The 25,044-nt window shown below is 57.8% G+C and overlaps 1 protein-coding gene across 1 annotated transcript; it reads right to left on the minus strand.

Moving 5' to 3' along the window:
* Positions 1 to 410: 410 nt before the first annotated feature.
* LOXL1 (lysyl oxidase like 1) lies at positions 411 to 17,320 on the minus strand. The gene is made up of 7 exons (XM_067305296.1): positions 15,791 to 17,320; positions 6,247 to 6,355; positions 4,853 to 4,990; positions 4,211 to 4,367; positions 3,914 to 4,009; positions 2,980 to 3,095; positions 411 to 1,408 (listed from the first exon to the last, which is right to left on the minus strand). The coding sequence occupies exons 1-7, from the start codon at positions 16,908 to 16,910 to the stop codon at positions 1,402 to 1,404; spliced, it is 1,743 nt and encodes a 580-aa protein (XP_067161397.1). The 5' UTR covers positions 16,911 to 17,320; the 3' UTR covers positions 411 to 1,401.
* Between the last annotated feature and the right edge of the window lie 7,724 nt (positions 17,321 to 25,044).

Raw genomic sequence — 25,044 nt, forward strand, 5'->3', positions numbered from 1 at the left:
CCTTCATTATCGCCATGGGAAAAGGATTTTATTTCAGTTGTCAGCTCATGGAAGAAAAAGGCACTGTGCCACCTGTAAGCAGCAGGACACCCATCATGGATCACGGGTGGGTCTCTCCAGGACCGCCCTGCCATGAACCACGTCCCTCGCGAGCCACAGCCTGGAAGCCCCTGCCAATACTCTGAGGGTGCCATTACCGGGTTCACCCTCCCCGTTAGGTAGTCGCCCATCTTAGCCCTCTCCCTGCCTCCCTTGCCCCAGGCCGGGGAGGCAGCGGGACCTGGCTGGGCGCTTCGGCTCTCGCTTGCATTGCGTTTCAGCGTCCCATGCCCTCACACCCCGCGGAGCTGGCGCTGGGGGGGGTCAGGACACTGCCCGGAAAGGCTTTGCCTCAGGTAAAAAACAAACTGTCGAAAGCAACGTGTTTTAATGATTTCAGGTTTCAAAGCTTGTGAAAATAATAATAATAATAAAACAGATTTCCAGTCATGTGAAGGGCTTGGAAACCCTTCCCCAATTTTAAAAACAGAACAGAAGGAGCAAACCCCTGTTAAGCCGACGGATTCCCAGGCGGCTGAATATACATTAAATCGCCCGGCAGCATCGGCTCTTAACTACACCAGCACCACTGCGGGCCAGAGACAGCCCCAAGAAGGGGAAAGCTCTGGCTAGCAGAGACAGCACCTTGCTTTGGGGCGACTTCTGGGGACGGGGGCTGGCTCCACGGCATTTCCAGAAAGCACCTGCCCATTGAGGTCTTGGTCGTGGCTGCTCTGAAAGTACAATAATAACTATAACGTTGTGATGTTGCAATCGCCAAGAGCAGACGCTCTGTTTGGGCCAAGCACCCTGGAACAGCCACAGGAGCTTCCCAACCTCCAGCAGAAGACAAGAGGGATTTGGCAGCTCTGACAGTGAAGCACCCCCAAATCACAGCTGTTTTCTTACCTCGAGGAGGTGGTATGGGGTTTACAGCATCGCTAGAGACCCCCCTTCCCCAAGAAATGCAGAAGGGCACGGTTTAGACTACAGAGCTCTCTACTGCTAAATGTGATCTACAGCACTGGCCTGGCTTGCCAAATAACAACCCTTCCTTTATTCCAGCTAAGATTTATCATCAGCTTCCATGAGGAAACGGAAAACAACAAAAACAATGAAGATTAAAGAAAAGTAAAGTATAAAAATATTTAAAATAGTCACTCTCATTTCACTCGTTTCGACATTAAGCAATGACTTTTTGGTGGTTTCTGGTTTTGGTCTCGAGGAGCTGCAGGCTGGAGGACCAGCTGATGGGCCCCGCGGCCCCTTGTGTCGCAGAGGAGGCCATCTCACATGCTTTCTCGAGAGCGGAGCAGAGCTTGGGAGGCTGGGGCAGATGGCTTCCCTCCAGCCCTGCTCAGATCAAGATCTGCAAGAAGAAGAAAGCCAAGCATTTGAGTAGTGCAGTACAGAGGCATTCTCAGGATGATTTTTGTGTTAGTTAAGAGCTGCAAGCTATTCTCATGGCAGAGGTTTTCCGTTGAAAAGTTGCATTGAAAACAGCTTTGTTCTGTTTCTCCACAAGAACAAGAAACCGGAGGAAATTAAGCATAAACACCCAAAACTAGGAAACAGAACAAAAAACCAACCCCCTTCCCCAGCCATTTGCCAAATCCAACCCAAAATTTTGTTTTGAGGTTTGCACAGAAAGCCTAGACAAGGGGGGAGGAGAAAAACAACTAAACTGCTTGGGTCGAGAACAGTTTTATGCTGCAAAGGGGGTGCCATGAGAACAGCATGATGGTTTTGTTGTGGCATATAGGGAATGCCTGTATCGGGCAGCCAGCATCCGTGGGGAGTTGCACCCGTTGAAATGATCCTCCAGCAAGTGGAGCCACTCACACCAGCTACTGGAAGTCAGGGGTTAAAATTTCTTTAGGGACGGCAGCCCTATAGAGTTTGGCCACCTCCCCGCAAGTCCGGACCTCCTATAGCTTAGCTAGACCCACACTGTCCTGCCTAGCAGCAGTGCCCCAACCTGTTCTCCAACCCCAAGGCCATCAGGCTCTGTCTGCCCATCTGATTCCTGAATTTTGGCAGGCATCCTCTGTTTCCCCCACTGCTGATGAGGCCACCCGGGGCTCAGGTGTGGGACCGGTGTGTGCAGCTGTCCTGCCCCGATGGGGACTGGCAGCATCACCGCAACCCAGATGGCCCAGACCTCGCTCTGCTGATGCCCTGGGGGCCATATGGCCACTGTGATCCCCGGAGCCGTACGGCCACCCGCTGCCCCAGCAGCCTGCAGGCAGAGAGGAGATAACAGGGCTTGGGCAGATGCAGCACCTGTTTCAGGAGCGGGACTCACGGCTGCAGAAGCCTCCCAGTCAGCTGGGGCAACCTAGGTAAACGGCTCACTAGACATCTCCTTGGAGGCAACTTCCAGCGCGTGAAGCCCCTGATGCACCGGTAGCTGAAGCTACGAGCGTATTGCTGTGCAAAGAGCCCTGTCTTTACCTTGGCATTATTTTTGTCCCCCAGGCATCTGCCCCCGGCTCATGGGAGCCCAGGCCAGGCAGCATCTTGACTCGATAGGGGCTGCGAAAGCCCCGGGTGCTCCCAGCGCCTCCCCGGCGCTGCTCAGGGATAAATCTTCCCTCCGCCACTTTGTGTGGGCTTTGCTGGGGCAAATTTCAGGGGTTCTAGCACTGGGAAACCCTGACTCAAATCCCCAGAGCTACTCCAAGACCCTTTAGGTCTAGCCTCCATAAGAGATTTCCCTTTCCTTGCGGACTTCCAACCTGCTTTTCTTCATCTGTCCCTGACACCAGTTCACAGACAAACCTCTCCCTGCTCCACCCCGTGTCCCATCTCTGGTTTTCTCCTGTCCTCTGACGCTGAGGATAAATGATGGATGAGAGAGATGTGGACTAAGAGAGAGGTGGGCACCTGAGTAGACAGGCAGACAGACAGACAGACTGACTCGCTCGGGTATTTCCTTACTGGGAAATTTTGCAGTTTGTCGTGGCGACGTAGCGGCCAGTGTAGTGAATATTGCACCTCACCACGTTGTTGGTGAAGTCAGACTCCAGGACGATGTATTTGGGGTTCACTTGGACCTAAGGGAGAAAGGTGAGAAATGGCACCCCCCAAAAATTAATAACCAAGGAAGAAATCCCCCTCTGGGGAACAGGGAGAGACGGGCTCCCTGAGATAAATGCTAGCCATCACGGCCACGCGCCACGGGCTAACACCAGCATATCCCAGCCTGGGGCCCACACCCCGCCAAACAACAGCATTCACTTATTCTTATTTTAAAAATAGACATACACTTCCCCCGTGCAGGCAAGGGAGCAAAGAGAGCTGGGGGAAGGGGGCAACGGGGGGGCTGTCACTGGTGAGCCTTTTTCTATGTCCGGTTTTGCTAGAAGGAAAACCAGTTGTTGTGAGATGGGAGGGGGATTTTCCCTCTGGAAGATTAAATGAGTGCTTTGTCTGAAGAACAAAAAGATTAGTTGCTCCTTTGATTAAAAAGCTTTGCAAAACACTAAGTTTGAGCTAAGCACCCACATGCTCAAGCGCGTGTCGAAGCAGATGGCAGCAAGGGGAACTACGCTGGGTGCGTTACAGCAGCTCAGCTGAGGGAGGGTAATTCCTGGCTGAGAAGGTGAGACACAGAGATCACTTAATGTTTAAACCTCTAGAGAGGATCTGGTATCCCCAGAGAGTGAAGGGGAGTTCTTTAACCCATATTTCCACCCATTTTTTAGGCTGGTGACTCAAGCGTGAGTGTGAATATATACAAAAAAAGGTGGATGGTTGCAAACCAGCTGGTTGAGAGGAACCCCGACCAACCCCAAATCGATAATGGCTCTCCTTGGAAATCACCCTGTGCCTCCCTTCTCTCCCCCGCAGCCCGGTGAGCCACAGCGCTCACCTTCAGGACGTAATTTCCCGGCTGCACGTCTGTTATGTCGATCCACTGGCAGTCGATGTCAGCGTTGTAGGTGTCGTAGCAACCCGGACTCAAGCCCTGGGAGAAGAAGAGAGACAGCATGGCTTTGGAGTGCTGCTTTGGAGGCTGAGGAGCCCCAAGGAGCCCTTCGAGCATCTCCACCAGGTGGAGGTGATGTCTTAATCATGGCTTAAATAGCAAGACAGTTCTTCTGTAGCCTCTCGCCAGGTATCTCCATCTCCTCCCAGCCTCCCCCGGGCCCCGCTCACCCCAGCCCACCTGGGTGTGTGAAGTGCAGGCATAGCGCTTCAGGTTCCCAAAGTCGCAGGTCGTGTCCTCCAGGCAGAAGCTGGCCTTGTGGCCCTCGGCCACCTTTCTCCCTGTGGTGGCATCCAGAAGGTCGTAGTGGCTGAACTCGTCCATGCTGTGGTAGTGCCTGGGGGACAGTTGGCGTCGGAGTGACTGTGCCTGTCATGGGACCCAAGCATCGCACTTGCCCCCCCCCGCCCCCAGCCATGTTTTTGGGAAGATGTTGGGGCTGGGAGCACCTCCAAACCCCCTGACCCCTCATGGCCCCATGTCTAAGGTAACCCACAGGACATAAGTGTTGGAGCTTGGTGGTTACTGGAGCAAAGAGGGGAGGAAGGCAGGCAAAGCAAGGGGATCAAAAATCTTGGACCAGCAGAGAGAAGAAGAAAGGAACAAAAATGGAGAAGGGGGCATTTCATTTTTAACGAAATGCCATTAAAAGGGCAGGAGAGAGGGAGTGAGGAAATGAGCAGAAGGAGGAGGGATGGGGACATTTAGGCAAGCCTGCCCATGAATGAAACGCAGGGGCTCGGTGGCTCCGGGCCCCAATCCAGCCGAGCATCCGACGAAACCCCTGGCGCACCGCCCCGGCCTCCCGCGGCACCCACTCACTGGTGACAGCTGTGCCATTCCCAGCTGTGCCGGGGACGGCTGGGCAGAAAGTCCGCCGTGCCCTGGTTCTTCACCCGCTGCGGGAACCTCAGCAGCACCCGCACGTCGTAGTCGGTGGCCTCGGCAGTGTAGGCAGTGCTGGAAGCAGGGGAAGGAAAAGGGAGATGGTCATGGCCCTTGGAGCCGGGGAAGGCTGCACGGCCCAGGGCTAGCATCCTCGGCCACCCTGCCCGGCTCCCCCTCTCCAGACATCCCCATCCCAACAGCGACAGAGGCACAGTTGGCATCTCCACTTGGTGGCACCCCCATTTCAGCATGCAGTGTGCCCGGAAGGCAGCAGGTTTGGCCATGAGAGCGGAGGGTCCCAAGAGCTCGGTATCCCTAAAGGAGGCTGGATTTCCCCGAGTGCTGCTCTCCTAGAAGGAGATAGCTGGGACGCCAAATTTTCCTAAAGCGCCTGCTGGGCGCAGCCCTTTTGCCAACCCAGGCTGCAGAGACGCTGGACGGCTCTCCCAAAGCTGGCTGGAGCAGCTGGCTCCTCTGCAGCTCAGCGGTGGCTGGCAGTGGACCTCAGACAGGCAGGTTTAAGAGAGAAAAAAATCCCCAGCAAATAAATCTGTAGGAAGATTTTCCTTAGTGGAAAAACAGATTATGAAAAAATAATAATAACAGGAGAAAAGTGCTCCCCACCCCCCAGCCTGCACCTGCCAAACAATTTTTTTCTCTCTTCTCTTCTCTTCTCTTCTCTTCTCTTCTCTTCTCTTCTCTTCTCTTCTCCTCTCCTCTCCTCTCCTCTCCTCTCCTCTCCTCTCCTCTCCTCTCCTCTCCTCTCCTCTCCTCTCCTCTCTTCTCTTCTCTTCTCTTCTCTTCTCTTCTCTTCTCACACTAGCCCTTTTCACTTTTTCCTAGCACCTGGCCATGCCCCGTTAGCTCACACTGGCACCAGCTCCCTGCGAGCCTCGAGGTCTCCTCTTGCTCCAAGCAGGAAAGGTGGAGCGCAAGCATTTTCCCTCTTTTTACACCCCTCAGGGGAGAGGGATTACACTGCGAGCGACAAGCCGGAGGAATTAGCAGATGCTTCACTGAGTTGTTCGGTTTATGTGGTGTTAAATTTGCCGTCTGTCCTGGCCGTGCGGCGGGGCCGCAGGGCTGCCAAGCCCCGAGCGGGCTCCTCGACGAACTTCGATTCTGAGCAGAGGGGCGCACACTGCTTTCGGGCACCATAACACCAACCTCCTTAAACGAGATTACATCTGGTGGGCCAGCAGGCGAAGCCTCCTGGCAGAAGCTGCCACCAAGCCATCCCATGCTCCAACCAGACCCTCAACCCGCTGCAGGCAGCCCATGCCGGCCGCTCGCCCTGCGCCGGCCCCCCTGTCCCCCCACGCTCCTACCTGGCCAGGCACTTCTCCTCCGCGGCGCAGCGCAGGGAGTAGAGGTGAGCTCTCTGGACGTAGGTGGAGGCCTGGACGTAGTTCGGATCTGGCACCAAGTCGGGGAGTCCTGTAAGGAGGGAAGACACCGTCCTGAGAAAAGGCTCCGGAGGACGCAGCGATTTACCCTCACTTCACCCGGGGGCTCCTCGCACGTGCGCGCCTGACACAGCGTTCCCAGACTCGGAGGCAGCTGGCCCTGACCTCGTTGGGAAGGCTTGCTTTGGTGATGGCCATGTTTTTTTAATTTCAGCTGAAGACGGAAAATCCTCTCTCCGCCGCCCCAACCCCACGGCATTTGTTGGCAAATCGTACTCTTGCATTCTCGAAAGCCGTATTGCTCAACCCGTCCTCCTGGAACTGATTAAATGAGAGACTTCGCCGGCCGTGTTACCCATCAGACGGCCGAGGGAGTATTGGGTTCCCCCCTTCCGCACTCGCCGCACCATCGGCTCCCACCTGAGCGGCAGCCAGGGATGGAGGGGTGACACGATAGGGGGAAAGGGGGTATCCCACGTTCCGGTTCTCTTTTGCCTTTCCCATACGTAGCAGTGATGAAAGCTGCTTGTGTGAGAGCCTCAATAAGCGCCACTGAGTCCTGTTTTAAGCCACAAACGCCCAGTCGCATAGTAGGCAGCAAGCTCGCCCTCTCCCCATACCCAGGATGGCCCCTTCACCCCAAAGCACTCCCAAGCAGGCTCCCGATGAAACGAGGCGCTCTGCTCACTCGAGGTGGCTGGAGAGGCAAACCACACCATGTCCCACCCCGGCCCCGCTCAGGCACCACGGCTGAGCCACGAGCAGCAGAGCCAGCCCCAGCCTGGGGGCAGCGGCCGCCCCTCCATCACGCCCTGCGCATTCCTTGGCCACAGTTTGGTGTTTCATGTGGCTTCAAAATATCCTTTCTCCTATGTTAAATAGCTTTGGTATGTCCATTACTTCTCAGGCTAGCTTCCCTCCAGCCGCCTCCGGTTCAGCTGCGTTCCCAGCGAGCTGGGAGAGGGCTGGGTTGGGAACAGGCTTGGGGTTTTTGGTCTCTGCCACTGAATAGGCACGAGGCTGCAGCAGTCCTTGGCGAGCTGACTCCCCTCCTAGCTGAAACACGGATCCGGGGATGTGCCCTTAGCTTGCAGCAATTTTGCCTTACGTAGGTTTGCTCACACCTACCACATCGTGCGTTGAGCCAAGTCACAGGGTCCTGGTGCCCAGGAGCTGATTTTCAGGCTGCCTGCAGAGTCGGGCAGAATCCACTCTGCGCAGGGAACATCTGTCAGGTTTTGAAAGCTTTTCTTTGCGGCGGGGACCTGGAAACCAGCAGGTCTCATTGCTTTTTTCTCCAGGTGACAGTCCAGATTTCATGCTTGGGCTCCAGGAACAGGGAGGCCGAGCGCAGATTTGTGCACCCCATGCTCACATCTAGCCCACACCAGAGTAACCCATCCTACGAAGGATGGGTGGTCTAGCCACAAGGCCTGCAGAAGAGGAGGTGAACCTGGCTTTTGGCCTCAAGTGCTATTATTCTTCCTCCCTTTTTGTTTCTGACATTGCCCTCAGTCTTACATTTTGGAACTAGACAATGAAAACTCCAGACAGTTCCTGCCAAGGAGACATTGTCCTTATTATTTTTTTTTTTTTAGGAGGGATTGTTAGATAGCTGTGGTTTCATGACAGCATCCCTGCATGCTCATGCCTTGTCCCACCAGCAATCCCCTGTTTCTGTGCACGCAGTCTTGCTGGGAAGGGAAGCAGCTTGGCCGACGCAGCAGTGATGCAAGGTCACTGATGGCTGGGAGAGGCTGGAGAGAGATCCGGGACAGGCGGAGGCTCACTTGGCTTCCCAAACCATGACAGACCTCAGCTGGACCCAGCCCTGTGTTCATCAGGCCCCCCACGGGCAGCGAAAGAGCCTGACTTGAACCCGGACCTGGGCTGGCCCCATGGCCATGTGAAATGGTCCCTCCTCCCAGAAATACCCTTTTACCTTCCATTGCCTCCAATTTCCAAAGCCTCCTCCTGGGACCACCGAGCTGTTTCCTCATAAAGTCTCTTTAGATGCTACTCATCAAGAGGATGAAGCACAGAGAATCGGGGGCTTCTTGGGATCAGGACCTTGCTGACCCAGGCTGCCAAAGAAGAGCCTCACTCAAGTCCCAGCCTCTCCTGCAACCCTCAGACGTCTGTCCCAGCCGGTCCAGCCCCTGTCCCATGCCACCATCCTTGCAGGGGAGCGCATGAGATGCAGCAAGAGCCTTTCTGTTAGCTTCAGGGGAGCTGGGTCAGCACCTCTCCTTGCACCGTGAGTGTTTTAGGCGTGCTTCTTTTTTTCCTCCTCCTTTTTTCCTTTTTTTTTTTTTGCTTTTTTTCCTCGAGCAAAAAGAACAATGCCTTCTTGTTTCTTGGCCTGGCTTCCCTTGAGGGATCACGTCACTGGATTGGAGCTTGTTTCCTGCCTCGATGCTTGGTCATGGCTGGTGATGTAATGCCCAGGGGGGCCTGGGTGCAGCGCGGCGGGGGGAGCAGCGAAAGTCAGGGCCGCTCAATTAAAGGAGATCTTCCCTTTGCAAAAAAAAGGAGGAGCGCCAGCGAGCGAGCCCCCCGCCGGGCGGCTCGGCCGCCTCTCAGGGAGCCCATCCAGCGCTGGGCCTCGGCCTGTTTGCAAGATGATTTCACGCGAACGCTTGGAGAGGAACATTTGTCATCATTTAGAAAATAATGTTTCCTCCTCGCTGTTGTTTATAGTAAATTCTTGGACGTCCTCGATAGAAATCTGACTCCTTTCCCAACAGCGCTTTTTTTCCCCTCGACATGGCTATTGTGCAGCTCAGCCTGGACTGGCCAGCTGGGTCAGTCCCAGCGTTATCGTAGGGTTGCATCGCCGCCTGGCCGGGGTTGGGGTGGGCTGGGGTATTCCTCTACTTGGGCTTAGTCTGGGGCTCTCCCTTCTGCCAGGCCTGGGCCTAACAGCCCCCCACGAGTAACTCCAGATGGGGGGACCACGGCAAGAAAAGGCTTGTGTTTCTCCTCCTCCACTCCTTCCCTTCCAGCCTGCCCAGAGATCAGCCAGAGAAGATTTCCATGTTGTGCACCATGAAAATAATAATTAAAAAAAAGTCATGTTCACTAGTGTGCTATTTGTGCAGGTACAGAGGGCTCGGAGCAGGCAAGAGCGGCACGATGCCGAGGTTCGCTCCGTCTGGTGTGAGGCGCTCCCATTTTTTCCTTTAATCGGGGAGCAGAGCAGGTGAGGAGCCTCCAGCACCGTTCGGCTCTGCTCCCAGCCCGCGGTCCCCTTGCCACGAGATGGGGAGCTCAGCTGAAAGCTGGGTGCGCGCAAAATCCCCATTTTGCAAGTTTTACACCAGTTGGGACGCCGGGGTCCCATCAGCTGGCCCCAGGGCAGGGGTGGTGATGCCGCCCCTCTCCTCCCGGCCACCTCGGGGGCGGTGGCTGAGCCTGGGGCATCTTCGGGACCCCGGATGGGACGCGACGCGGGGGCCACCAGGACGCGAGCGGCTGAAGCACGGGACTCCCAGAGCAGCCAACGTCACTGCTCAGCCTGGCGAGCATCCCCGGGGACAAATGTCCCACCACGCCGCAGGATCCGAGTCTTGCTCCTCACCCCGAGTGCTGCGGCCCCCCGGGGGCCCGCCGTGCCGGGCGCCCGCCCCCTCCACCCACGCAGCCAAGTCGAATCCCGGTGGGAACCGGCGAGAAATATGCTGGGCCGAGCAGTTGCTAGGTGACCCGCGTACATCCACGGAAAGGAAAGGAAAATAAATGTAATCAGAGCCATGTGGAGGCAGGAGGAGCGGGGCGCCGTGGCCGCCCGCGCCGAGCTGCCCGCGGCCCTCCCGCAGCGCCGCGGGGCCACGCTGCTGTCCCAGCCCAGGGCCGGCAGGCACTGCCCCACGGCGGCCCCGTCCGCGCCTCCGCTCCGGCCAAGGGCTCGGCACAGCCCGGCCCGTGCACGCACGCCGCCCCTGTACCGCAGCCAGAGCTGGAGAACCAAAAGCGCTTTCCCGGCAGCCTGCCCATGCCACGCAGTTTCCCTTTCGGGACGGGAGGGAGAAGATACGAGCCAGGGTTTGACGGGGCCGGTTCTGGTCCAGCTGGGGCTGACCGCTCCCGGAGGGACAAAGGTCTTCCCAGCATCAGCACTCCGGTGCTTCATCGCCCAATGCTTGGTGATGATGGTTGGGGAGGCAGATGGACAAGCAGTGACATCAAACTCAGTCTCACCACCAGCCGTGTCCCACCAAGCCCCCCGAAAGAGAGGACTTCCCAGGGGGACAGCGATTGCTTCTGACCCCCAGCTACAGCCAAAGCATGGGCCCAGGTGCCCCATCCTCAGGCTAGCGCATCCTCGGGTGTCACTTCACCAGCCACGCAGATCCCTGAGGACATGGGCAGTGCTGCCGGTCGACCCTGAGCATAAATCTCCAGCTCCTGGAGGCAGGTGATTTCCAAAACCCAGGCCCGTTCAAAAACAAAGCATGAGTGCCTAGTTCTCCAGGGAGCGGGGAAACCCCACTGCAGACCTGAACAGTAGAAGGTTGAAAACTAAGAGGCAAAATAAAAGGAGGATGTTTTTTAAAACATAGACAGACAGATGTCTTGGCTAGCTTCTGCTTTGCAGGAGCTGAATCACAATTTAGCAATAGTCAGCTTTGTCCAAAGAGACACCTCCTTCTTGCTCTGGTTTCTGAAGCTGAATATTTCCCACAGGTTTTTTTCTATATCATTTGAGGGCAAGGCAAAAAGTAAACCACTGCCGTGTTTTCCAGTGAAAAGCTGTTGTAGTCAGTCAGGAGAAGAAGAGGAAAAAAATGAAGGAGGGGAGGCACAAGAGAAAGACAGAAGAAGAGGGAGATCAGTCAAAGAGGAGGCTCTTAGATATAGCCTCAGGTATAACAGAGAGACTACACCAAGTGCTGGAAATAAAAGCAGGAAAGCTGAACAGAGGAGAAGAAAAGTGGCTGAGGCTGACCCAGGCTCTGTGAAGCTGACTCAGAGACACGCTAGAGCAGACAGAGGGAAAAACAAACGATAGAGTAAACAGAGCAAGGAGGAGGGAGGGGGGTTGTTTTTATTTTAGAAAGTTCACATGTGTTTGATATTGCAAGTTGACAAGAATATATACAGACACTGCTTCCCTCTGCTTCCCAAGCCCTCGGAGCCAGGCCAAAAGGAGATGAGGTCAAACTCATAAAATTAGCCCGTTGTTCAGCGTTGCTTGCATGAGACATGGGCTTGGAGGGGTCTGCGCACCCGCGTAGGCTTGAGGCCTCATATGCCCTCGAACACTGGAATTTTCCATAGTCACAGCCTCTTGGCAGAGCCCCGCTTTCTCCTCGATCAGAAAAAAGTGACTCCAGGTAAGAGGTGGGAACCTCCGATTCTGCTGGTCGGAGTTTGCTGGCTACAAAGGAGAGAACTGACAACCCCAGGTCGCTCTCCCAGTGCCAGTGTCCAAAGGAAAGCAGTTGCATCTAGCGGGATCTCGGAATCCCCTAGGTTCTGTTAGTTGCACGGGGTGGCTTTGTCAGAGGCCCTGTTAATCCTGCAATTGCGTCCACCCTCCCAAGGAACCATTTGCCCTGCTCTATGTTTTCCTCCTGAAGGTCTAGCTAAAATCAGGCACTGTCCCAGATTTGGAGGACCTCACAGTCCCCATACAGCCCATAAAGGCCAAGGGATGACACTCAGGAAGGAGTACTGTTTCTATTATATGGCTCAGCAACTCCAAGGAACAGCTACAGCCATGCAGAAGATAGCTGCTCAGATAATTCACCTTCTGGAGAAGACCCTGTCGGAGCTCAGAAACAACTTTGCTGCCAAGTGTGGTGGGAAACGGTTGGTCAACAGCAGAGACTGTAACAGGAGATACATCAGGAGCACAAGTCCCAGCAGGAACTGACACATTCGTGTCAGCCTGTCGTGACATTCACGTCCTGAGGAGACCTTAACACTCAGAGCAAAACTTAGCAGCCCCGTACAGGATGCCTGGTTCAGTGATGAAGCTATTGGATCCAATAGACTTGCTAAGGCTCCAGCCTGCATTCCCACAGACAGGCCATGAAGCCACAGGGAAGGACACCAACCCCCATGACCCACGTGCTTCCCTTCCACGCTGTAACTCAGGCACAGGGTATCCATATGGCATTAGGGAGGACCAAGGTGGGGTATTTGCAGGGGGACATTAGCCCTCACGCTTGTGACATGATTGAAAATACGGTCCAGATGCTGCATGGGTTTGGCTTTCACAAACCAAGAGCTCCTTTGCATGAGATGGAAGGTTTGTGATTTGGCCCCTGGATAAGTCTCATATTGAGAGCAGGATGGGACCTGGAATCAGCTTGAAAAACAGACCTTTGCATGGATTAAAATGCCCCTGGAAGCTTCCCCATTTTCTTTGGGATCTAGTTTCGTTGTGGACATTTTGTCCTCTTCAAGTGCTCACAGGTGGGAGACCTGAGGTCTTCTGGTATTTGTCCCCCTTTCCTTGCCACAGCCTGATCTGCTGCATTTCCTTCTCTTGAACAAGCCATCTGTGACCCTCTTCTCCCACTTCCACTTGGGTCTGATGCTCCAAGAGGACAGAGTCACATTGGGTTTATAACAGTCTCTCCAACTTATCCGTGCCTGGAGTAGAGGGAGTAGCTATGAACTATCCATGGAAAGTGTGGTGAAACATAGGGATGGCAACTACTCTGGGGTCTGTCTGCACTCTTGGTTCAGTGTAGATCCAAGCTTTTGTGTAAGACCAGACTCACAACCCACACTGCAGTCCCTCCAGCCTGCACCAAGAGGCCACCCAAGCTACGACCAGTCTCAGGACCAGTAAAATAGCACCCACACGGTTTGGCATAGTTACCCCCACTTCCCAGTCTGTACTTTCCCTCATGCAGCAGAGCTAAGCATCACATCACACTAATTACCGCTGTGCGTGGTCATTACTCAGCCATGGCGCCGCACTGTCGGACACTCTACCATGTCATCGTTGGCACAAAACGGCAGTAACCCAGCAGGCAGAATGAGCCAGGAAGAGCCTGAATGCAGACTATCACAGCTATCAGCGAGGACCAGAACAGAGCCAGAGGCTGAACAGTGCTTGCCGTTGGCCCGTACTTGTGCCAGAACAGGACTGCGAAAGGCTTTCAACTATTGTCTTCTAAGATGTCTTCATCGAGTATTTTGGGTGGAAGGAGGCAGACGAATGACGATGCTCGTGCAGCCCTTATAAACCAACTTGTAAAAGCCAGTGATCTGATTGCTTAATTAAAATCCCCAGGTGCCTGTAAGCCAGCACAGCGAGTGGCCTGGAATGCCGCACATTCCTTGCAGACCATGAGCTGGAACCGAGCTGGATTACTCAGTGCTTGAAGAGATTAGGAGCGTAATTAGCATTCGATTCTGCTTTAAAAGTGATTTGGCCAATTACAAAACCTGCCTGAAGGGTGGCTCTGCATGTTACAGGTCTCCTCTTGTAACGCCCAGCAAGGTGACAGCTTTCCCTGGATAAAGCATGACTGGAGATAGTGACCAGATAGCCTGGACAAGAGAGGACTGCGGCAGAGAGGGCATGCAGTGGGATGACCCCAGAAAGCTGCTAGGACCAAAGCAGTTTCCCTCCATCCTCTCCTTTGCCTGCCTCCTGTTTGGACAGCCGATTCCCTGGGACACTCGCTGATCTCTATTCCCTACTCATACAGCGCCTCATATGGTCCAGCTGGGATTTCTGCTGCAATAAAATATGCTGTAACCCCAGCATGCAGCACACATCCATCCCACAAACGTAGGATGAGCTGGGATGCAGGACATCCACAGGATGCCTGTGCTGATGCAGCCAATGTGACTACATCTTCCTAAGGACACCAGTGAAGGGTCAATTCATGCCAAGAGCAGGGCCATGCTTGTGAAAAAATCCTGCGTTAGCTAGGAACTAAAATCCTAGCTCCCCTCCTTGCGGTCACTGAGTCACTGCTGTTTTCTCCATCACTTCCACCACCACAGCTGGCCTGGAGATCCACCTTGTCCTTCCGCCCGGGCACCTGGCCCTTTAGCACTGAGGCGCCTCCCCCTTAGATATATGGGACAGGCCCTAAATCTCGTCCCAGGGCCAGCCAGAAGCTGTTAGCCCCGGACTGAGCTGCTGCTCACAAGGGGCTACCGCTAGACGTGGGGAGGGTGGACGTCCGGAGGAAGTCTCCCTGTACAAACTCTGTTTGTAAGCTCTTTCCCACACATCTTCGGTGGGGCCAGACAGACCTTGGGTTGACCCAGACTGGCTGTTCTTACTCTGTTTACTTCCTTGCACGCAACGGAGCAGCACTCGAGTAGGGCTGGGACTAACACTTCTCACCGAGCACAAACCATCTGGGACAGGCTTTTCTCAGAAACCGTGGGGTTGGATGGGTTTAGGTGTCAGAGGGGTCAGAGGCTCCAGCTGAGAGGGGCTTCCCAGGGGACTGGCAAGAAACAGATCCCCTAGGCTGCTCCTGCTCACGTCCACAACCCTTGCTTCAAATTTCAACACGGAGCAAGAACTCTCTGCAAGCCTCAGCCAAAAGCCACAGGATTTCATCACTATCGAGGTCAGTAGGACGTGAAATTACAGCGTCCCTGCTGTGACCTTTGCTTTGCTGCACTGCTCCCTTGAGGGCTGGAGATCGCAGTGCAGAGCTGGCCACAGCTCAGCACCCACCGCCTCGCTCCATGTGTGGCCAGCATGGGGTGGGGGGGGCACCAGGAAAATGCAGCCTGAGTGATGCCGTGCAGATGCACCCCGCAAAGGCGGTGCGCCCCCAGCACAGATGCACCCCACAAACGCGGCATGCACACAGCACAGATGCACCCCGCAAAGGCGGTGCGTCCCCAGCACAGATGCACCCCACAAACAAAGTGCAATCCAAGCACAGAGCTCGCATCCACCCCAGGAACGCGCGACGGCTGGGGATGCAGCACAGGCCTGCCCCAGGAGCACTGGACAGCCTGGGCGCAGCACAGACCCACCCCAGGAACACGTTGTGACTCCGGCACACGGCACACGTCCGCCCAGTGAACGCAGGATGAGCCAGGATGCAGCACAAACCCACCCCAGAAATGCAGTGTGACCCAGCACACGGCACACATCTACCCCACGAGCGTAGGGTGACCCGGGTCTCGGCACAAACCCACCCCAGGAACACAAGCCTGGACCCCGCCGGCCCTTGGACCTTTGCAGAGCTTCTCTTCCCTCCCTCTTTCCCACCGTGTGGACCACCGTTCCCGAAGCGCGCAGGGTCTCCAGCAGCCCCCGTCCCTCAGGAGCACCTTTGCCACGTGCGCCCCCCCGTGCCCGGCCGCCCCGCGGAGCAGCGCCGCTGCGGTGCGCGTCCTCTCCCCGCGGTGGGCTGGTGGCCCCCGAGGTGACGTACGTCCCTCATGGGGACACAGGGAGCAGGCGGAGGTGCGGGAAGCACCCGGGGGGCCCCGCGCTCCCACCGCCGCGCGCGCACGCACTCACCCCGTCCGTTGGGGCTGGGCCTGTAGACGCTGCCCACGCTGAGCCGGGCCTGGCCGGCGGCTTGGCTGTCGGGGAGCGCTTGCAGCACCTCGGGGCTCCTCGCGGGCAGGTAGGGCTCGGGGCGAGCAGCCCCGTAGGGCTCCAGCGGCCGGAACGGCGGCTGCGGCTCCACGGCGCGCGGCGGCGCGTACGGCTCGGCCGGCGCGTTGCCGTAGGGCGGGTGCTGGCCCGGCAGGGCGTCCGCGCCGGCGCCGCCTCGGCCCGCGGGCTGCTGCGCGGCGGCGGCCGGGAAGGCCTGCTCGACGGCGGCGCCGGCGTCGTGGTACAGGCTGTGCGAGTACCGGCGGTCGAGGCCGTCCGCGGGCTGGGGCACGTAGGGCCGCTCGGGGGCCGGGTAGTAGCCTTGGGCCCGGTAGGGGCTCTGCTCCTCGCCGTACTCCTCGTAGCGGCCCCGCGGCTGGAAGGGGTAGAGCACGCTGGCGCCGGCCGCCGCCGAGGCCACGGCCGCCCCGCCGGGCCCCCGGTAGTAGGCGTACGCCTCGTCGTAGGTGCGCGGCGCCTCGTAGCTCTCGTACTGGCTGACGAAGGGGGGCTGCTGGAAGGGCACCTGCGCGTACGGCGGCTGCCCGAAGGAGGAGTAGGCGAAGGACGCCGCCGCCGCCGAGGAGGAGGAGGAGGAGGAGGAGGAGGAGGAGGCCTGCCGCTGCCGGCCGGCGGGCGGCCGAACCCGCTGCGAGCCGGTGCTGTCCCCCACGGGGCCCTCGCGCCAGTTGTCGGGCACCTGCCCGAAGCCGAAGGGGTGGCGCGTTTGCCCGCGCACGGTGTCGGAGCCGGGGCGCACGGGCACGGCGGGCGCCTGGCGGCGGACGCTGCCCGGCGGCCGGCCGGCGGGGCGGGGGGCCGCGTCGGCCAGCAGCACGCGGGGGCTGCGCTCGGGCCGCTCGTGGCCGGCGGGCACGTACTCGGAGCCCGTGTTGAGCAGGCTGTAGACCCGGCCGTTGTTCTCCCACTGGATGAGCTGGCGCCAGGGCTCGCCGCCGCCCGGCGCCCGCTGCGCCCGCGCCAGCAGCGCCAGCCCGCAGCCCAGCACGGCCCACAGCTCCCAGAAGGCGCGCGCCATCGTCGCCGCTGCTCTAGCGGCACCCCGCACCCAGGCGCGACCGCGGCGGCGGCCTGGCCCGCCGCCGGCCCGATAACGCTTCCTCTCTCCGCGGCGGCTTCCCGAGGCCGGGAGCTCTAGCGCTGCCCATTCCCGGCCGGCGCGGCGCGGCCTGGCGCTCCGGCGGGCTGCATGGAGGGGGGCCCCCCGGTGCCCGACCCGCTCGGGAAATTCGGAGCAGGAAAAGGAGCCCCGTCTGGGTCTTGCGACGGGCTCGCCGGACGTCTCCAGCAGCGGGGGGGGGTTCACATCGCAGCAGCGTCCCGGGCTGCGATGTCCCTTCCTGCAGCTCTCTCGCGCTGGCTCGATCCCTCGCGCGCTCCGCGCTGGACGGATTCACTCCTGAGCTGAATGAATAAGCAAGAGGCTGCGAAAAAGTTTGGAGGGTTTCGGGACAGCTCGTGCGCCTCGCCTCCGCTGGGTCCTAGAGACCACCGGCTTCCTCTCGCCGGCGGCACGAATCCGGCGGCCCCCAGCGCGCGCCCACGCAGCGGCTCCCACGGCCGGGCCCACGTGCCGGCCGCCGCGGCACGCCAGGACGGGGGACCGAGGCGGGCGCACAGCCAGGACCCCGCGCCGCCCAGCCGCACGCGGGGCCGTGGGCCCTGCTCTCGTGCGGAGGTTTTTAAGCCAGGAGATGCGGGTCCCGCCGGCTGATCCCCACCACCCGCAAAACCACGCGCCGACAACCCCGGCAAGCCGCGTCCCGAGCCTGGCGGCCGCTGCGCCTTGCCTCTTTTCGGACAGCGGCCAAGCCCGGCGCACTGGGTGACCGTGTACCTACGTCCAGGGAGGATGAGGGAGAGGTTACCACGGCCTCGCGAAACCGCTCCGAAACCAGCATCTTTCTTCCATCTCCTGGCTCATAATGAGTCCGGGTTTCCCTCTGAGATCCGAGAGACATTTTAATCATCGTTTTCACCCCGGAGCGTGCGGCCTGTTTTCAAGCAGGTCTTAAATTCTCCAGTTGCCCCCAGAGGGTTTGGATTTAGAGCAATCAACAAAACCTCTCCCTCCACCCTCCAAAAAACAAACTAAACCAAACCAGGACAGTCCAGGCTGCAAAACAGTCCCCGAGTTTAAAACGTTGGGATAGTTTCAAAGCAGGATCAAAAGCTGAAATTCCTTTTTGTTTGTTTGTTTGTTTTTTAATTAGAATGAAATACACTTTCAAAATTGTAATTTAAACCCCTCAGAAGTTGGCACTGTACATAAAACACAGTGAAATACCCCTGAAACAAGGCGCCAGACTTGTGAAAAGAGATGATAGCTCCGTGCTCTGCTGGCGATGTGACCCTGCCCCATGTCGGCAGGCAGAAGGACCCAGTCCGCTTATCTAGACGTGCTTTTGATGGACCCAGATTCACACACCGGATCAGCCTCACCAAGATCCCTGCGGAAACCAACGTCCTCCCCGGGATAACCACTGCGCTTCGGAAAAGGGGCACAGGAGGGCCTCAAAAAGCCAGGACCAGCTTTTAATGGTGAAGCCCGGGGCTGAGTCCCGTTGCCATCGTGTCCATGCTGATGCCAGGCCTCCGGCACTGCCCCTTCCACGGCCCTTGGTGTCACCCCACCTCGGTGCAGGGCGTGATTTTGAGAAGCGTCTTGGGCCAAGCCGCATCCCGCGAGGCACCTTCCACCCGCCAAGCGAGAAAATCCCAAACTGGAGTCTTCTCCCGAAAAGGTGGGGAGGTTCCCAGGCAGCATCGCTTAAGGGCTCTTTGCAAAAGCTCTTCTTCATATAGGTGCCTTTGCTTAAAGAGACAAACTCCCCCAAAGGGGGACTTTCACCCCCAAATTTCTCCCGGTTTTGGGACCTTTTCCTTGACATCGTTTCCAAAACACGTGCAGATTTTGCATACGACACTTCTAACAAACTCCAGAGCTCTCGGGAACAAATGGGAAAACTTTGGATAACTCATCCAGGAGGTGACACCACTAAAAATATTAAACAAAAGAGGGGGATTAAAAGAACGAGCCCCGGGCAGGCTCCCCAGCTGCAGCCACGCGTCGCAGTCGTGCCGCAGCTCCGGCCCTCGTGCCGGCGCGCCCGGGAGCACAGGCGGGAGCGAGCGCGGGGAGGCCAGCGCGGCCGCCGTCGCGCGCCCCGTCGTGTCGCCGGGCGAAGGGCCTGTTTAAACAGAGCCGCCGGCGCAGCCGGGCCGCGCTCCGGCGCCTTGTCCCTGTTATTAACCACACCGTTGCCTAGGGGATGGGTGAGCCCAAGAGCTCGAGCCCGGACGCCTGGGTCCTCCTGCCAGGAACGCTGCCACTTTGGAGCCAACTTGCTGGAAAGAGGGAGGGAGGGCAGGGGAAGGCTGCGGTTTTACAGCACAAAGATTTCCACTTCAGTTTAATGGCTAAAATGAGGTTTTGGAGGTTTTTGGTTTTTTTCTTTTTTCCCCTAGCAAATCCATGCACAGCTGCTCCACCGCCTGTAAACCTCTAGCGGGCACAGCAGCATGGCTGGGTGAGGGGCTGCTGGTGCAAAAAAATACAAATCTGCCCGTGCCTCAGTTTCCCCAGCTCAGAGAGCACCAAGCCTGTGAGCCCTGCGCCGCTCGGGGCGCTGGGGTTCAAGGGCACGGCCAAGGGCTGGCACCGGAGCTGTGCCCCGAACCCTGCCAAGCCGAGGCAGGGAAAGGTTGTCACACCCTGCCGCGAACCGCTGCTGCCTGCGGAGATCCCTTGGGCTGAAGCAAGCACGGATCCCTAGAGGGAAGGTTTTCTAACGTTGTCCTTGGACGGATCCTGCTTCGGTGCTTGGACTGGAGCGTCTCATCATGAGCGTTTGCCCCAGGCAAGCGTTTCCTGACAAGGTTTGGCTGAACTGTTTCTGGGAGCAAGATCAGCAGAAAGAGAAAGGAAAACCCCAGAGGAAACCAGGATGCTGCCTGTGTCCCGCTGCCATTTGATCCAGAGGATCGAGGGCCTCTGTGCTGGCTGGAGCAGACACCTCCCCTACCCCTGCGTTTCTATGGCACGCAGCACCCAGCACCCCAGATTAGGCTCTATATAGTGATATTTCCCCATTTGAGGCAGAGGAGAAGCAGGATGCAGTCTTCTTGTTTGACAACACGGGGAAACTGAGGCACTCAGTGTCTCACCCACGCTCGCCGAAAGCCTGAGCAAACACCCAGACTCGTGCACCCTCCTGCGCTAACCTGCCCTCGCAGCGAGGGCCGGCCGGGCGCCGACGGCGGTGCTTGCTCCCGCTCGCCTTCCCCGAGTTTCCAAAGAAGCTGTCGCTTTAAGGCCTGACCACATGGATGCGTGCTTTCCGGGTGTATATTTTTGTTTTTCTCCTTTTCCCCCCCTCCTGCTGCTTTTGTTTCCAGCCCTGAAGCTGGAGACAGCCAGGCCAGCCCAAGCGGGGGGGGACCCAGCACCAGGCCCTGCCCGAGGGGGCTGAACCGGCCTAATCCTGCGCGCCGAGGGCTTCCCCGCTCTCCGGCGCCCCGCAGCGCCGATTTCCTTTTCCTTCCTTTGCCGCCTCCCTTCGCCCCGCGGGGCTTGGAAATACCGGAGTTGATGCAATCGGCAGCGCAGCGCCTGCCAGCACGGGCCGCTCGGCCAAGCCTCCGCCCGCCGCCGCGCGCGCCCGGCTCCCGCAGCGGCTGCGCGGGGACGTGGCGGCTGCGCGGGGACGTGGGGCAGCGCCGCGGGCCGCCCCGCGCGGAGGGGGGCGCGGGCGCGGAGGGGGGGGCGCGGGCGCTGCGGTGCCGCCTCCGCTGCGGTGCCGCCTCCGCGCGCGTCCCGGCACCCGCTAGATGGTGCCACACGCCCGCGCTTGCGCTGCCACCGGCCCCGCGGCTCGCGTGGGGTGACGGCGGCGTGGGGGCAGCAGGCCGCGCCGGCTGCCTGTCTGCGCCGAGGAACCGCTTTTCTTGGGTTACCGTTTTCCCGGGATACCATTTCCACCCGCCTCTTCTGATCGGGATCACATCAGCACCCGCCCAGCCCATCCCGCACCGTGGGCTCCCACCGCCTTGAGTCACTGCATATGGAAGTCACCCAATACCGAGCTCTTCCTCCCCACTGCCCCCCAGCCAAGCCGGGGCAGCAGGAGCAGACCTGCCCAGCGGCTCCCCACGGCCCCAGCCCTTCCCCGTGCAGGGGGCTCCTTCTCCGTGCAGGGGGCTCCTTCTCCGGTGTGCTTCCCCAGCTGATCCTGGTGTCCCGGAGTCGGCTGGGGGATGCGGAGCCTCTGCCTGCACCAGGCAACGCGGGGGCATCCCCAATCCCCCAACACCTGCGATGCAGGAACGGCAGCAAGGAGGGGGGCGGATGGAGCCGGGAAGTGAGAGATTGGGGGGGGGGGGTTAAGAACCAGTAATTATGTCTCATCTCCCAGTGTCCAGAGATGTAATACAGACCTTAATACACCAGCCAGTAAGGGAGAGCCGAAACGATTATTTCGCCTCTCACCGTCAGCGAGGTGTCACTGCTCAGGGTTTGCTTACGTGGGGTCAGCAGGACTCTCCTTGCCTGCTTTTCCCACCCAGGAGAGGCTGCTGGGTCCAGGCAACCGCACACGGCCCCCGCGGCACGGTACGCGCGGGCAGTGCTCTGGCACCGTGCAGAGAAGCAGATGAGGGCAGACACAGCGAGGGGGGCCCCTGGCTGGACAAAAATCTTCATCCTGGAGGCGAGATGGCCACGCTGGGGTTGGACAGAGGTCTCCAAAAGTTCCAGTGGCCTGGAGAATCATGCTGGTTTTCTGCTGTTACAGCAGACGCTGGGGCGTCCCCAGTCAGCCGCACAGGGAAACTGAGGCACACCAGCCGGGACAGGGCCCCAGCAGAGGTCTGCCCTCCACTTTCCCCGCATCGGATGCCTCCCTCCCAGCTCACTACCAGGGTCAAGACCCAACTTTCTAAGCGCTATACTATTAACCCCAGAACCTGTCCAATCTGCTTTCAATTCCCAGTAAATTGGAGTAATTATTAGTATGGTGAATTCATTCTATTCCAAAGTGATTAAATTACTTAGCAACTTAATTGCCTAAATACTAGCTTTCTATTATTATATGTATAAATTTTTAGCCAATTTGAAATAACTAGCCATGTGAGTAATTAGGTGTTGCACGATTGCATTTCTGGGTGAACGAGCATTGTCTCAGGGATGGAACGAGGAGAGGCCGGTGGAGCCCGGAACAGATTTGCTAGTTATAGATGCACAAGTGGGGCCGTTCGGGACCGGGCTAATGGAGCGAGGGGCACGCAACAGGGTTCAGCGGTGTGAAAACCAGCTAACGAGGAGCTCATCTAGCTCACGTTCGCATCAGCCTCAGCCCACGAGCGAGCTCCCTGCGGGTTAAAGCCGTCTCCCTGCCTAAAGGCTGCACTCGCTGCTTCAACGGGCCGGGCAGCGAACAGTGTCGGCAGTGTTTGTATCTGCCCGGAAACAGGGAATCTTCGATGCTGAGGCAAAATTCAGCGCTCGTTCCCGAGGAGGGGTGGGAGCGTTTTCCTGCCTTGTCTGGGACCCGGTGCTGCCCCCGGGCTTGGTGCGGGTCTGGCTCTCCCGCAGCTGCCCCGGGGCAGCCCAGCTCCCAGGTGCCTTCCTGGGGCTGGGCCAGGGTCTTTGACATGCGGGGATGAAGCGGGGCCCTTTCCCTTAGGGATCAGGGAGGAAACTTCTGCTCTGCAAGATGCGAGCCAAGCCGTACTCACCCTGCCCTTACCGCGGCTGGAGGGGTGGAAAATCTGGAGATTTCCCAGAGATGGCTCAGGGGACCGCCGTGGCGGCAGGAAAAGACGGCAAAGAGCACAGTTGCCACAAGACTGCGTTTTGCAAGACAGCACGGCCCCGGCTGCGCTTTGCGGGGAGCCCCGCTCTGCACCGGCACAGCAGAGCTGCACCCCCCGCCACGTCTCGGCGAGAGCAAGCCGTGATCGCTGCGGTGAGATGTGAAACGTCCTCCGCGCACCGCAGCGGAGCACGAAGCCACTGCGGGACGCAGCAGCAGCTCGCCTGCTGGAGCCCCCGGCGGCAGAAAGCTTCAGGCTCCTAAAGAGATAAGGAACCAGATCTGATAACAACTTTCCCCCTATGGCACTTGTCATCTGCCCGGGGGAGAAGAGACTTTGCTGGCTGCCTTCGCCCCTTCAACAAGCCAATTTGTGGGGCAGATGTGCCACCGTCAGCCCGCGACAGCCAAGCAGAGGGCTGAGCACCATCCATCACAGCCTCAACCAGCCTGGGAGACGTGCTGGCTCTCCTCTTTGACAAGACGCTGCAAGAGCCTGAACGCTTCCCCCACGCTTCAGTAGCTTCCAGCAGTAAAATCCCTCCTGTCCACCTCTCGCCTGACCGATGCATGCAGTTCGGGTCAGGGAGGGCAACACGTTTTGCTTCAACCTCAACCTGCCTGTTTTTTTTAAAGCATTAATTTACTAGAACTGACTTCATGTTTCAAAACTGTCAGATCAAAGCAAGCTCAAGGGAGAAGGGGAATTCAGCCAAACTCGCACCTCTGCTCTTCTCCCACAAACAGGCCATTTGGGGCAAGGGAAGACTCCTCGCAAGCAGTTTCCGGCAATTTGCACCAGACATCTCACACCAAAAATCCCTCCCAGCTCTGGAGACAGCACAGGGGGCACCTCCAGGCAGGACCTCAGGCTCTGGCTCACCGTCTCACGGGCCCTGAGCCTGCCTGGGGCCCACAGCTCCATCAGGCAGGCAAAGCTGCCCTGAAACTCTTCTAGCAATTCCTCCCTCTCTTTTCCAGTTCCCACCACAGGGATGACCACAAAGCACCAGGAGCAAGTTCAGCCTCAGCCCCTCTGCTGAGGCAGTTGCTACTGGAGGAAGGCTCAGAGATGAGCTGATGTGTCCAAGGCCACCCAGTGGCAGAGGAGGAAGAGGACAGTCAGGTCTCGTAATGCCTGAACCCTTCCAGATTAGCTTTCCCCCCAAAGCATCCAGACCTGGAGGTCCTGCAGCATCACCGGAGGATCACTGAGGAAGCACAAGCAGATCCAGCTGAGCTAACAAGTGGGAAGATGTCAACCCAGGCAGCTGAGCGAGGTCAAGGAGCTCCAAGCGTGGCCCCTGAGAAGAGCAACCTGCCATGGATCTGCTGCTCTTCCCCGATGAATCGTTCCCGCTAGACCCTGCGCCTAACCTGTTCGCTCCGTTGCTATGATTCCTGCCTCCTCAGCATAGAAATGACCTCCTTTCTTATGATCAAAAAGCTTTTCTCTCCGCAGACAAAAAGAAAAAAAAGAAAAAATATCAAGATGAAAAGAAAATAATCAAAATGAATTTTCTCCACTTCCGTCTGAGCCATTTAATTCTCCAGATACGCTCCTGTTGAACAATTTCATGGAGAATTACGCAGAGAAAGGACTGCTTTATTTTGGAGTCAGCGGTTCCCCTGGTCTGCCATCTTGTCCCCCTCCCCATTGCAACGCTTTTCTGTTTCCCTTCGAAGCCCCAAATAAACAAGTCCAACAAACAGGGAAGGGAGCAGAGCCCCAGCCTTCCTGCACGCATCCCACTGCCTCGGCAGGGACGTGGAAGATTTATCTAGAGGCAGTGGGGAGGCGTCAGTTAGAAAGTCTTTGTCACAGCGACAACTGCTATGAGTTTGACAGGCCTCAGCCCGACCTCAGCCAGAGGCGGAAGGGAGACGAGACACAGCATTCAAAGAAGCCTCCTGAAAGAAATCACTATTGTGAGCAGCAGCCTCCATATAACTCATCTGAACTTTCCAGCCAGAGCCAGTAAGTGCTTTCGGCAGGGGAATGCATTTTAAACTTCATTTGTACGCTGGCCTAAATGGAAGGCACTTTATTACTTTTATCTCTGCATCTCAATTGAAATACTCACCAGCTGGGTGTAAACAAGCCCTTAACTTCTTCTCTGCTAGCTGCCAACAGCCACAAAGGTCATTCGCTGCAATTGATGCCTTCGAAGTCTCCTGTTAAACTATCCACTTCCTGCTTTTAAACATCAGGTAATTTCCAAGCCAGGGAAAGGCGTATTTGTCATCCTGCCCTCCCGCCCCTGCTTCTGCGTTACGGCTGGCTCACGGGCGAGAGCCATCGCTCCCTCGCTGCGGCTGTCATTAGGGATGCTCCAGTGT

This window comes from Apteryx mantelli, chromosome 15 (assembly GCF_036417845.1).
Source record: "Apteryx mantelli isolate bAptMan1 chromosome 15, bAptMan1.hap1, whole genome shotgun sequence".
Taxonomy (NCBI): Eukaryota; Metazoa; Chordata; class Aves; order Apterygiformes; family Apterygidae; genus Apteryx; species Apteryx mantelli.

Excerpts from the sequence above, each read along its gene's own strand:
- LOXL1 (XM_067305296.1), bottom strand. The coding sequence starts at position 16,910 with ATGGCGCGCGCCTTCTGGGAGCTGTGGGCCGTGCTGGGCTGCGGGCTG. Across the intron at positions 4,368-4,852 it reads GAATGGCACAGCTGTCACCA|GCACTACCACAGCATGGACG; the intron begins GTGAGTGGGTGC and ends ACTGTCCCCCAG. Across the intron at positions 3,096-3,913 it reads CGGGAAATTACGTCCTGAAG|GTCCAAGTGAACCCCAAATA; the intron begins GTGAGCGCTGTG and ends TTTCTCCCTTAG.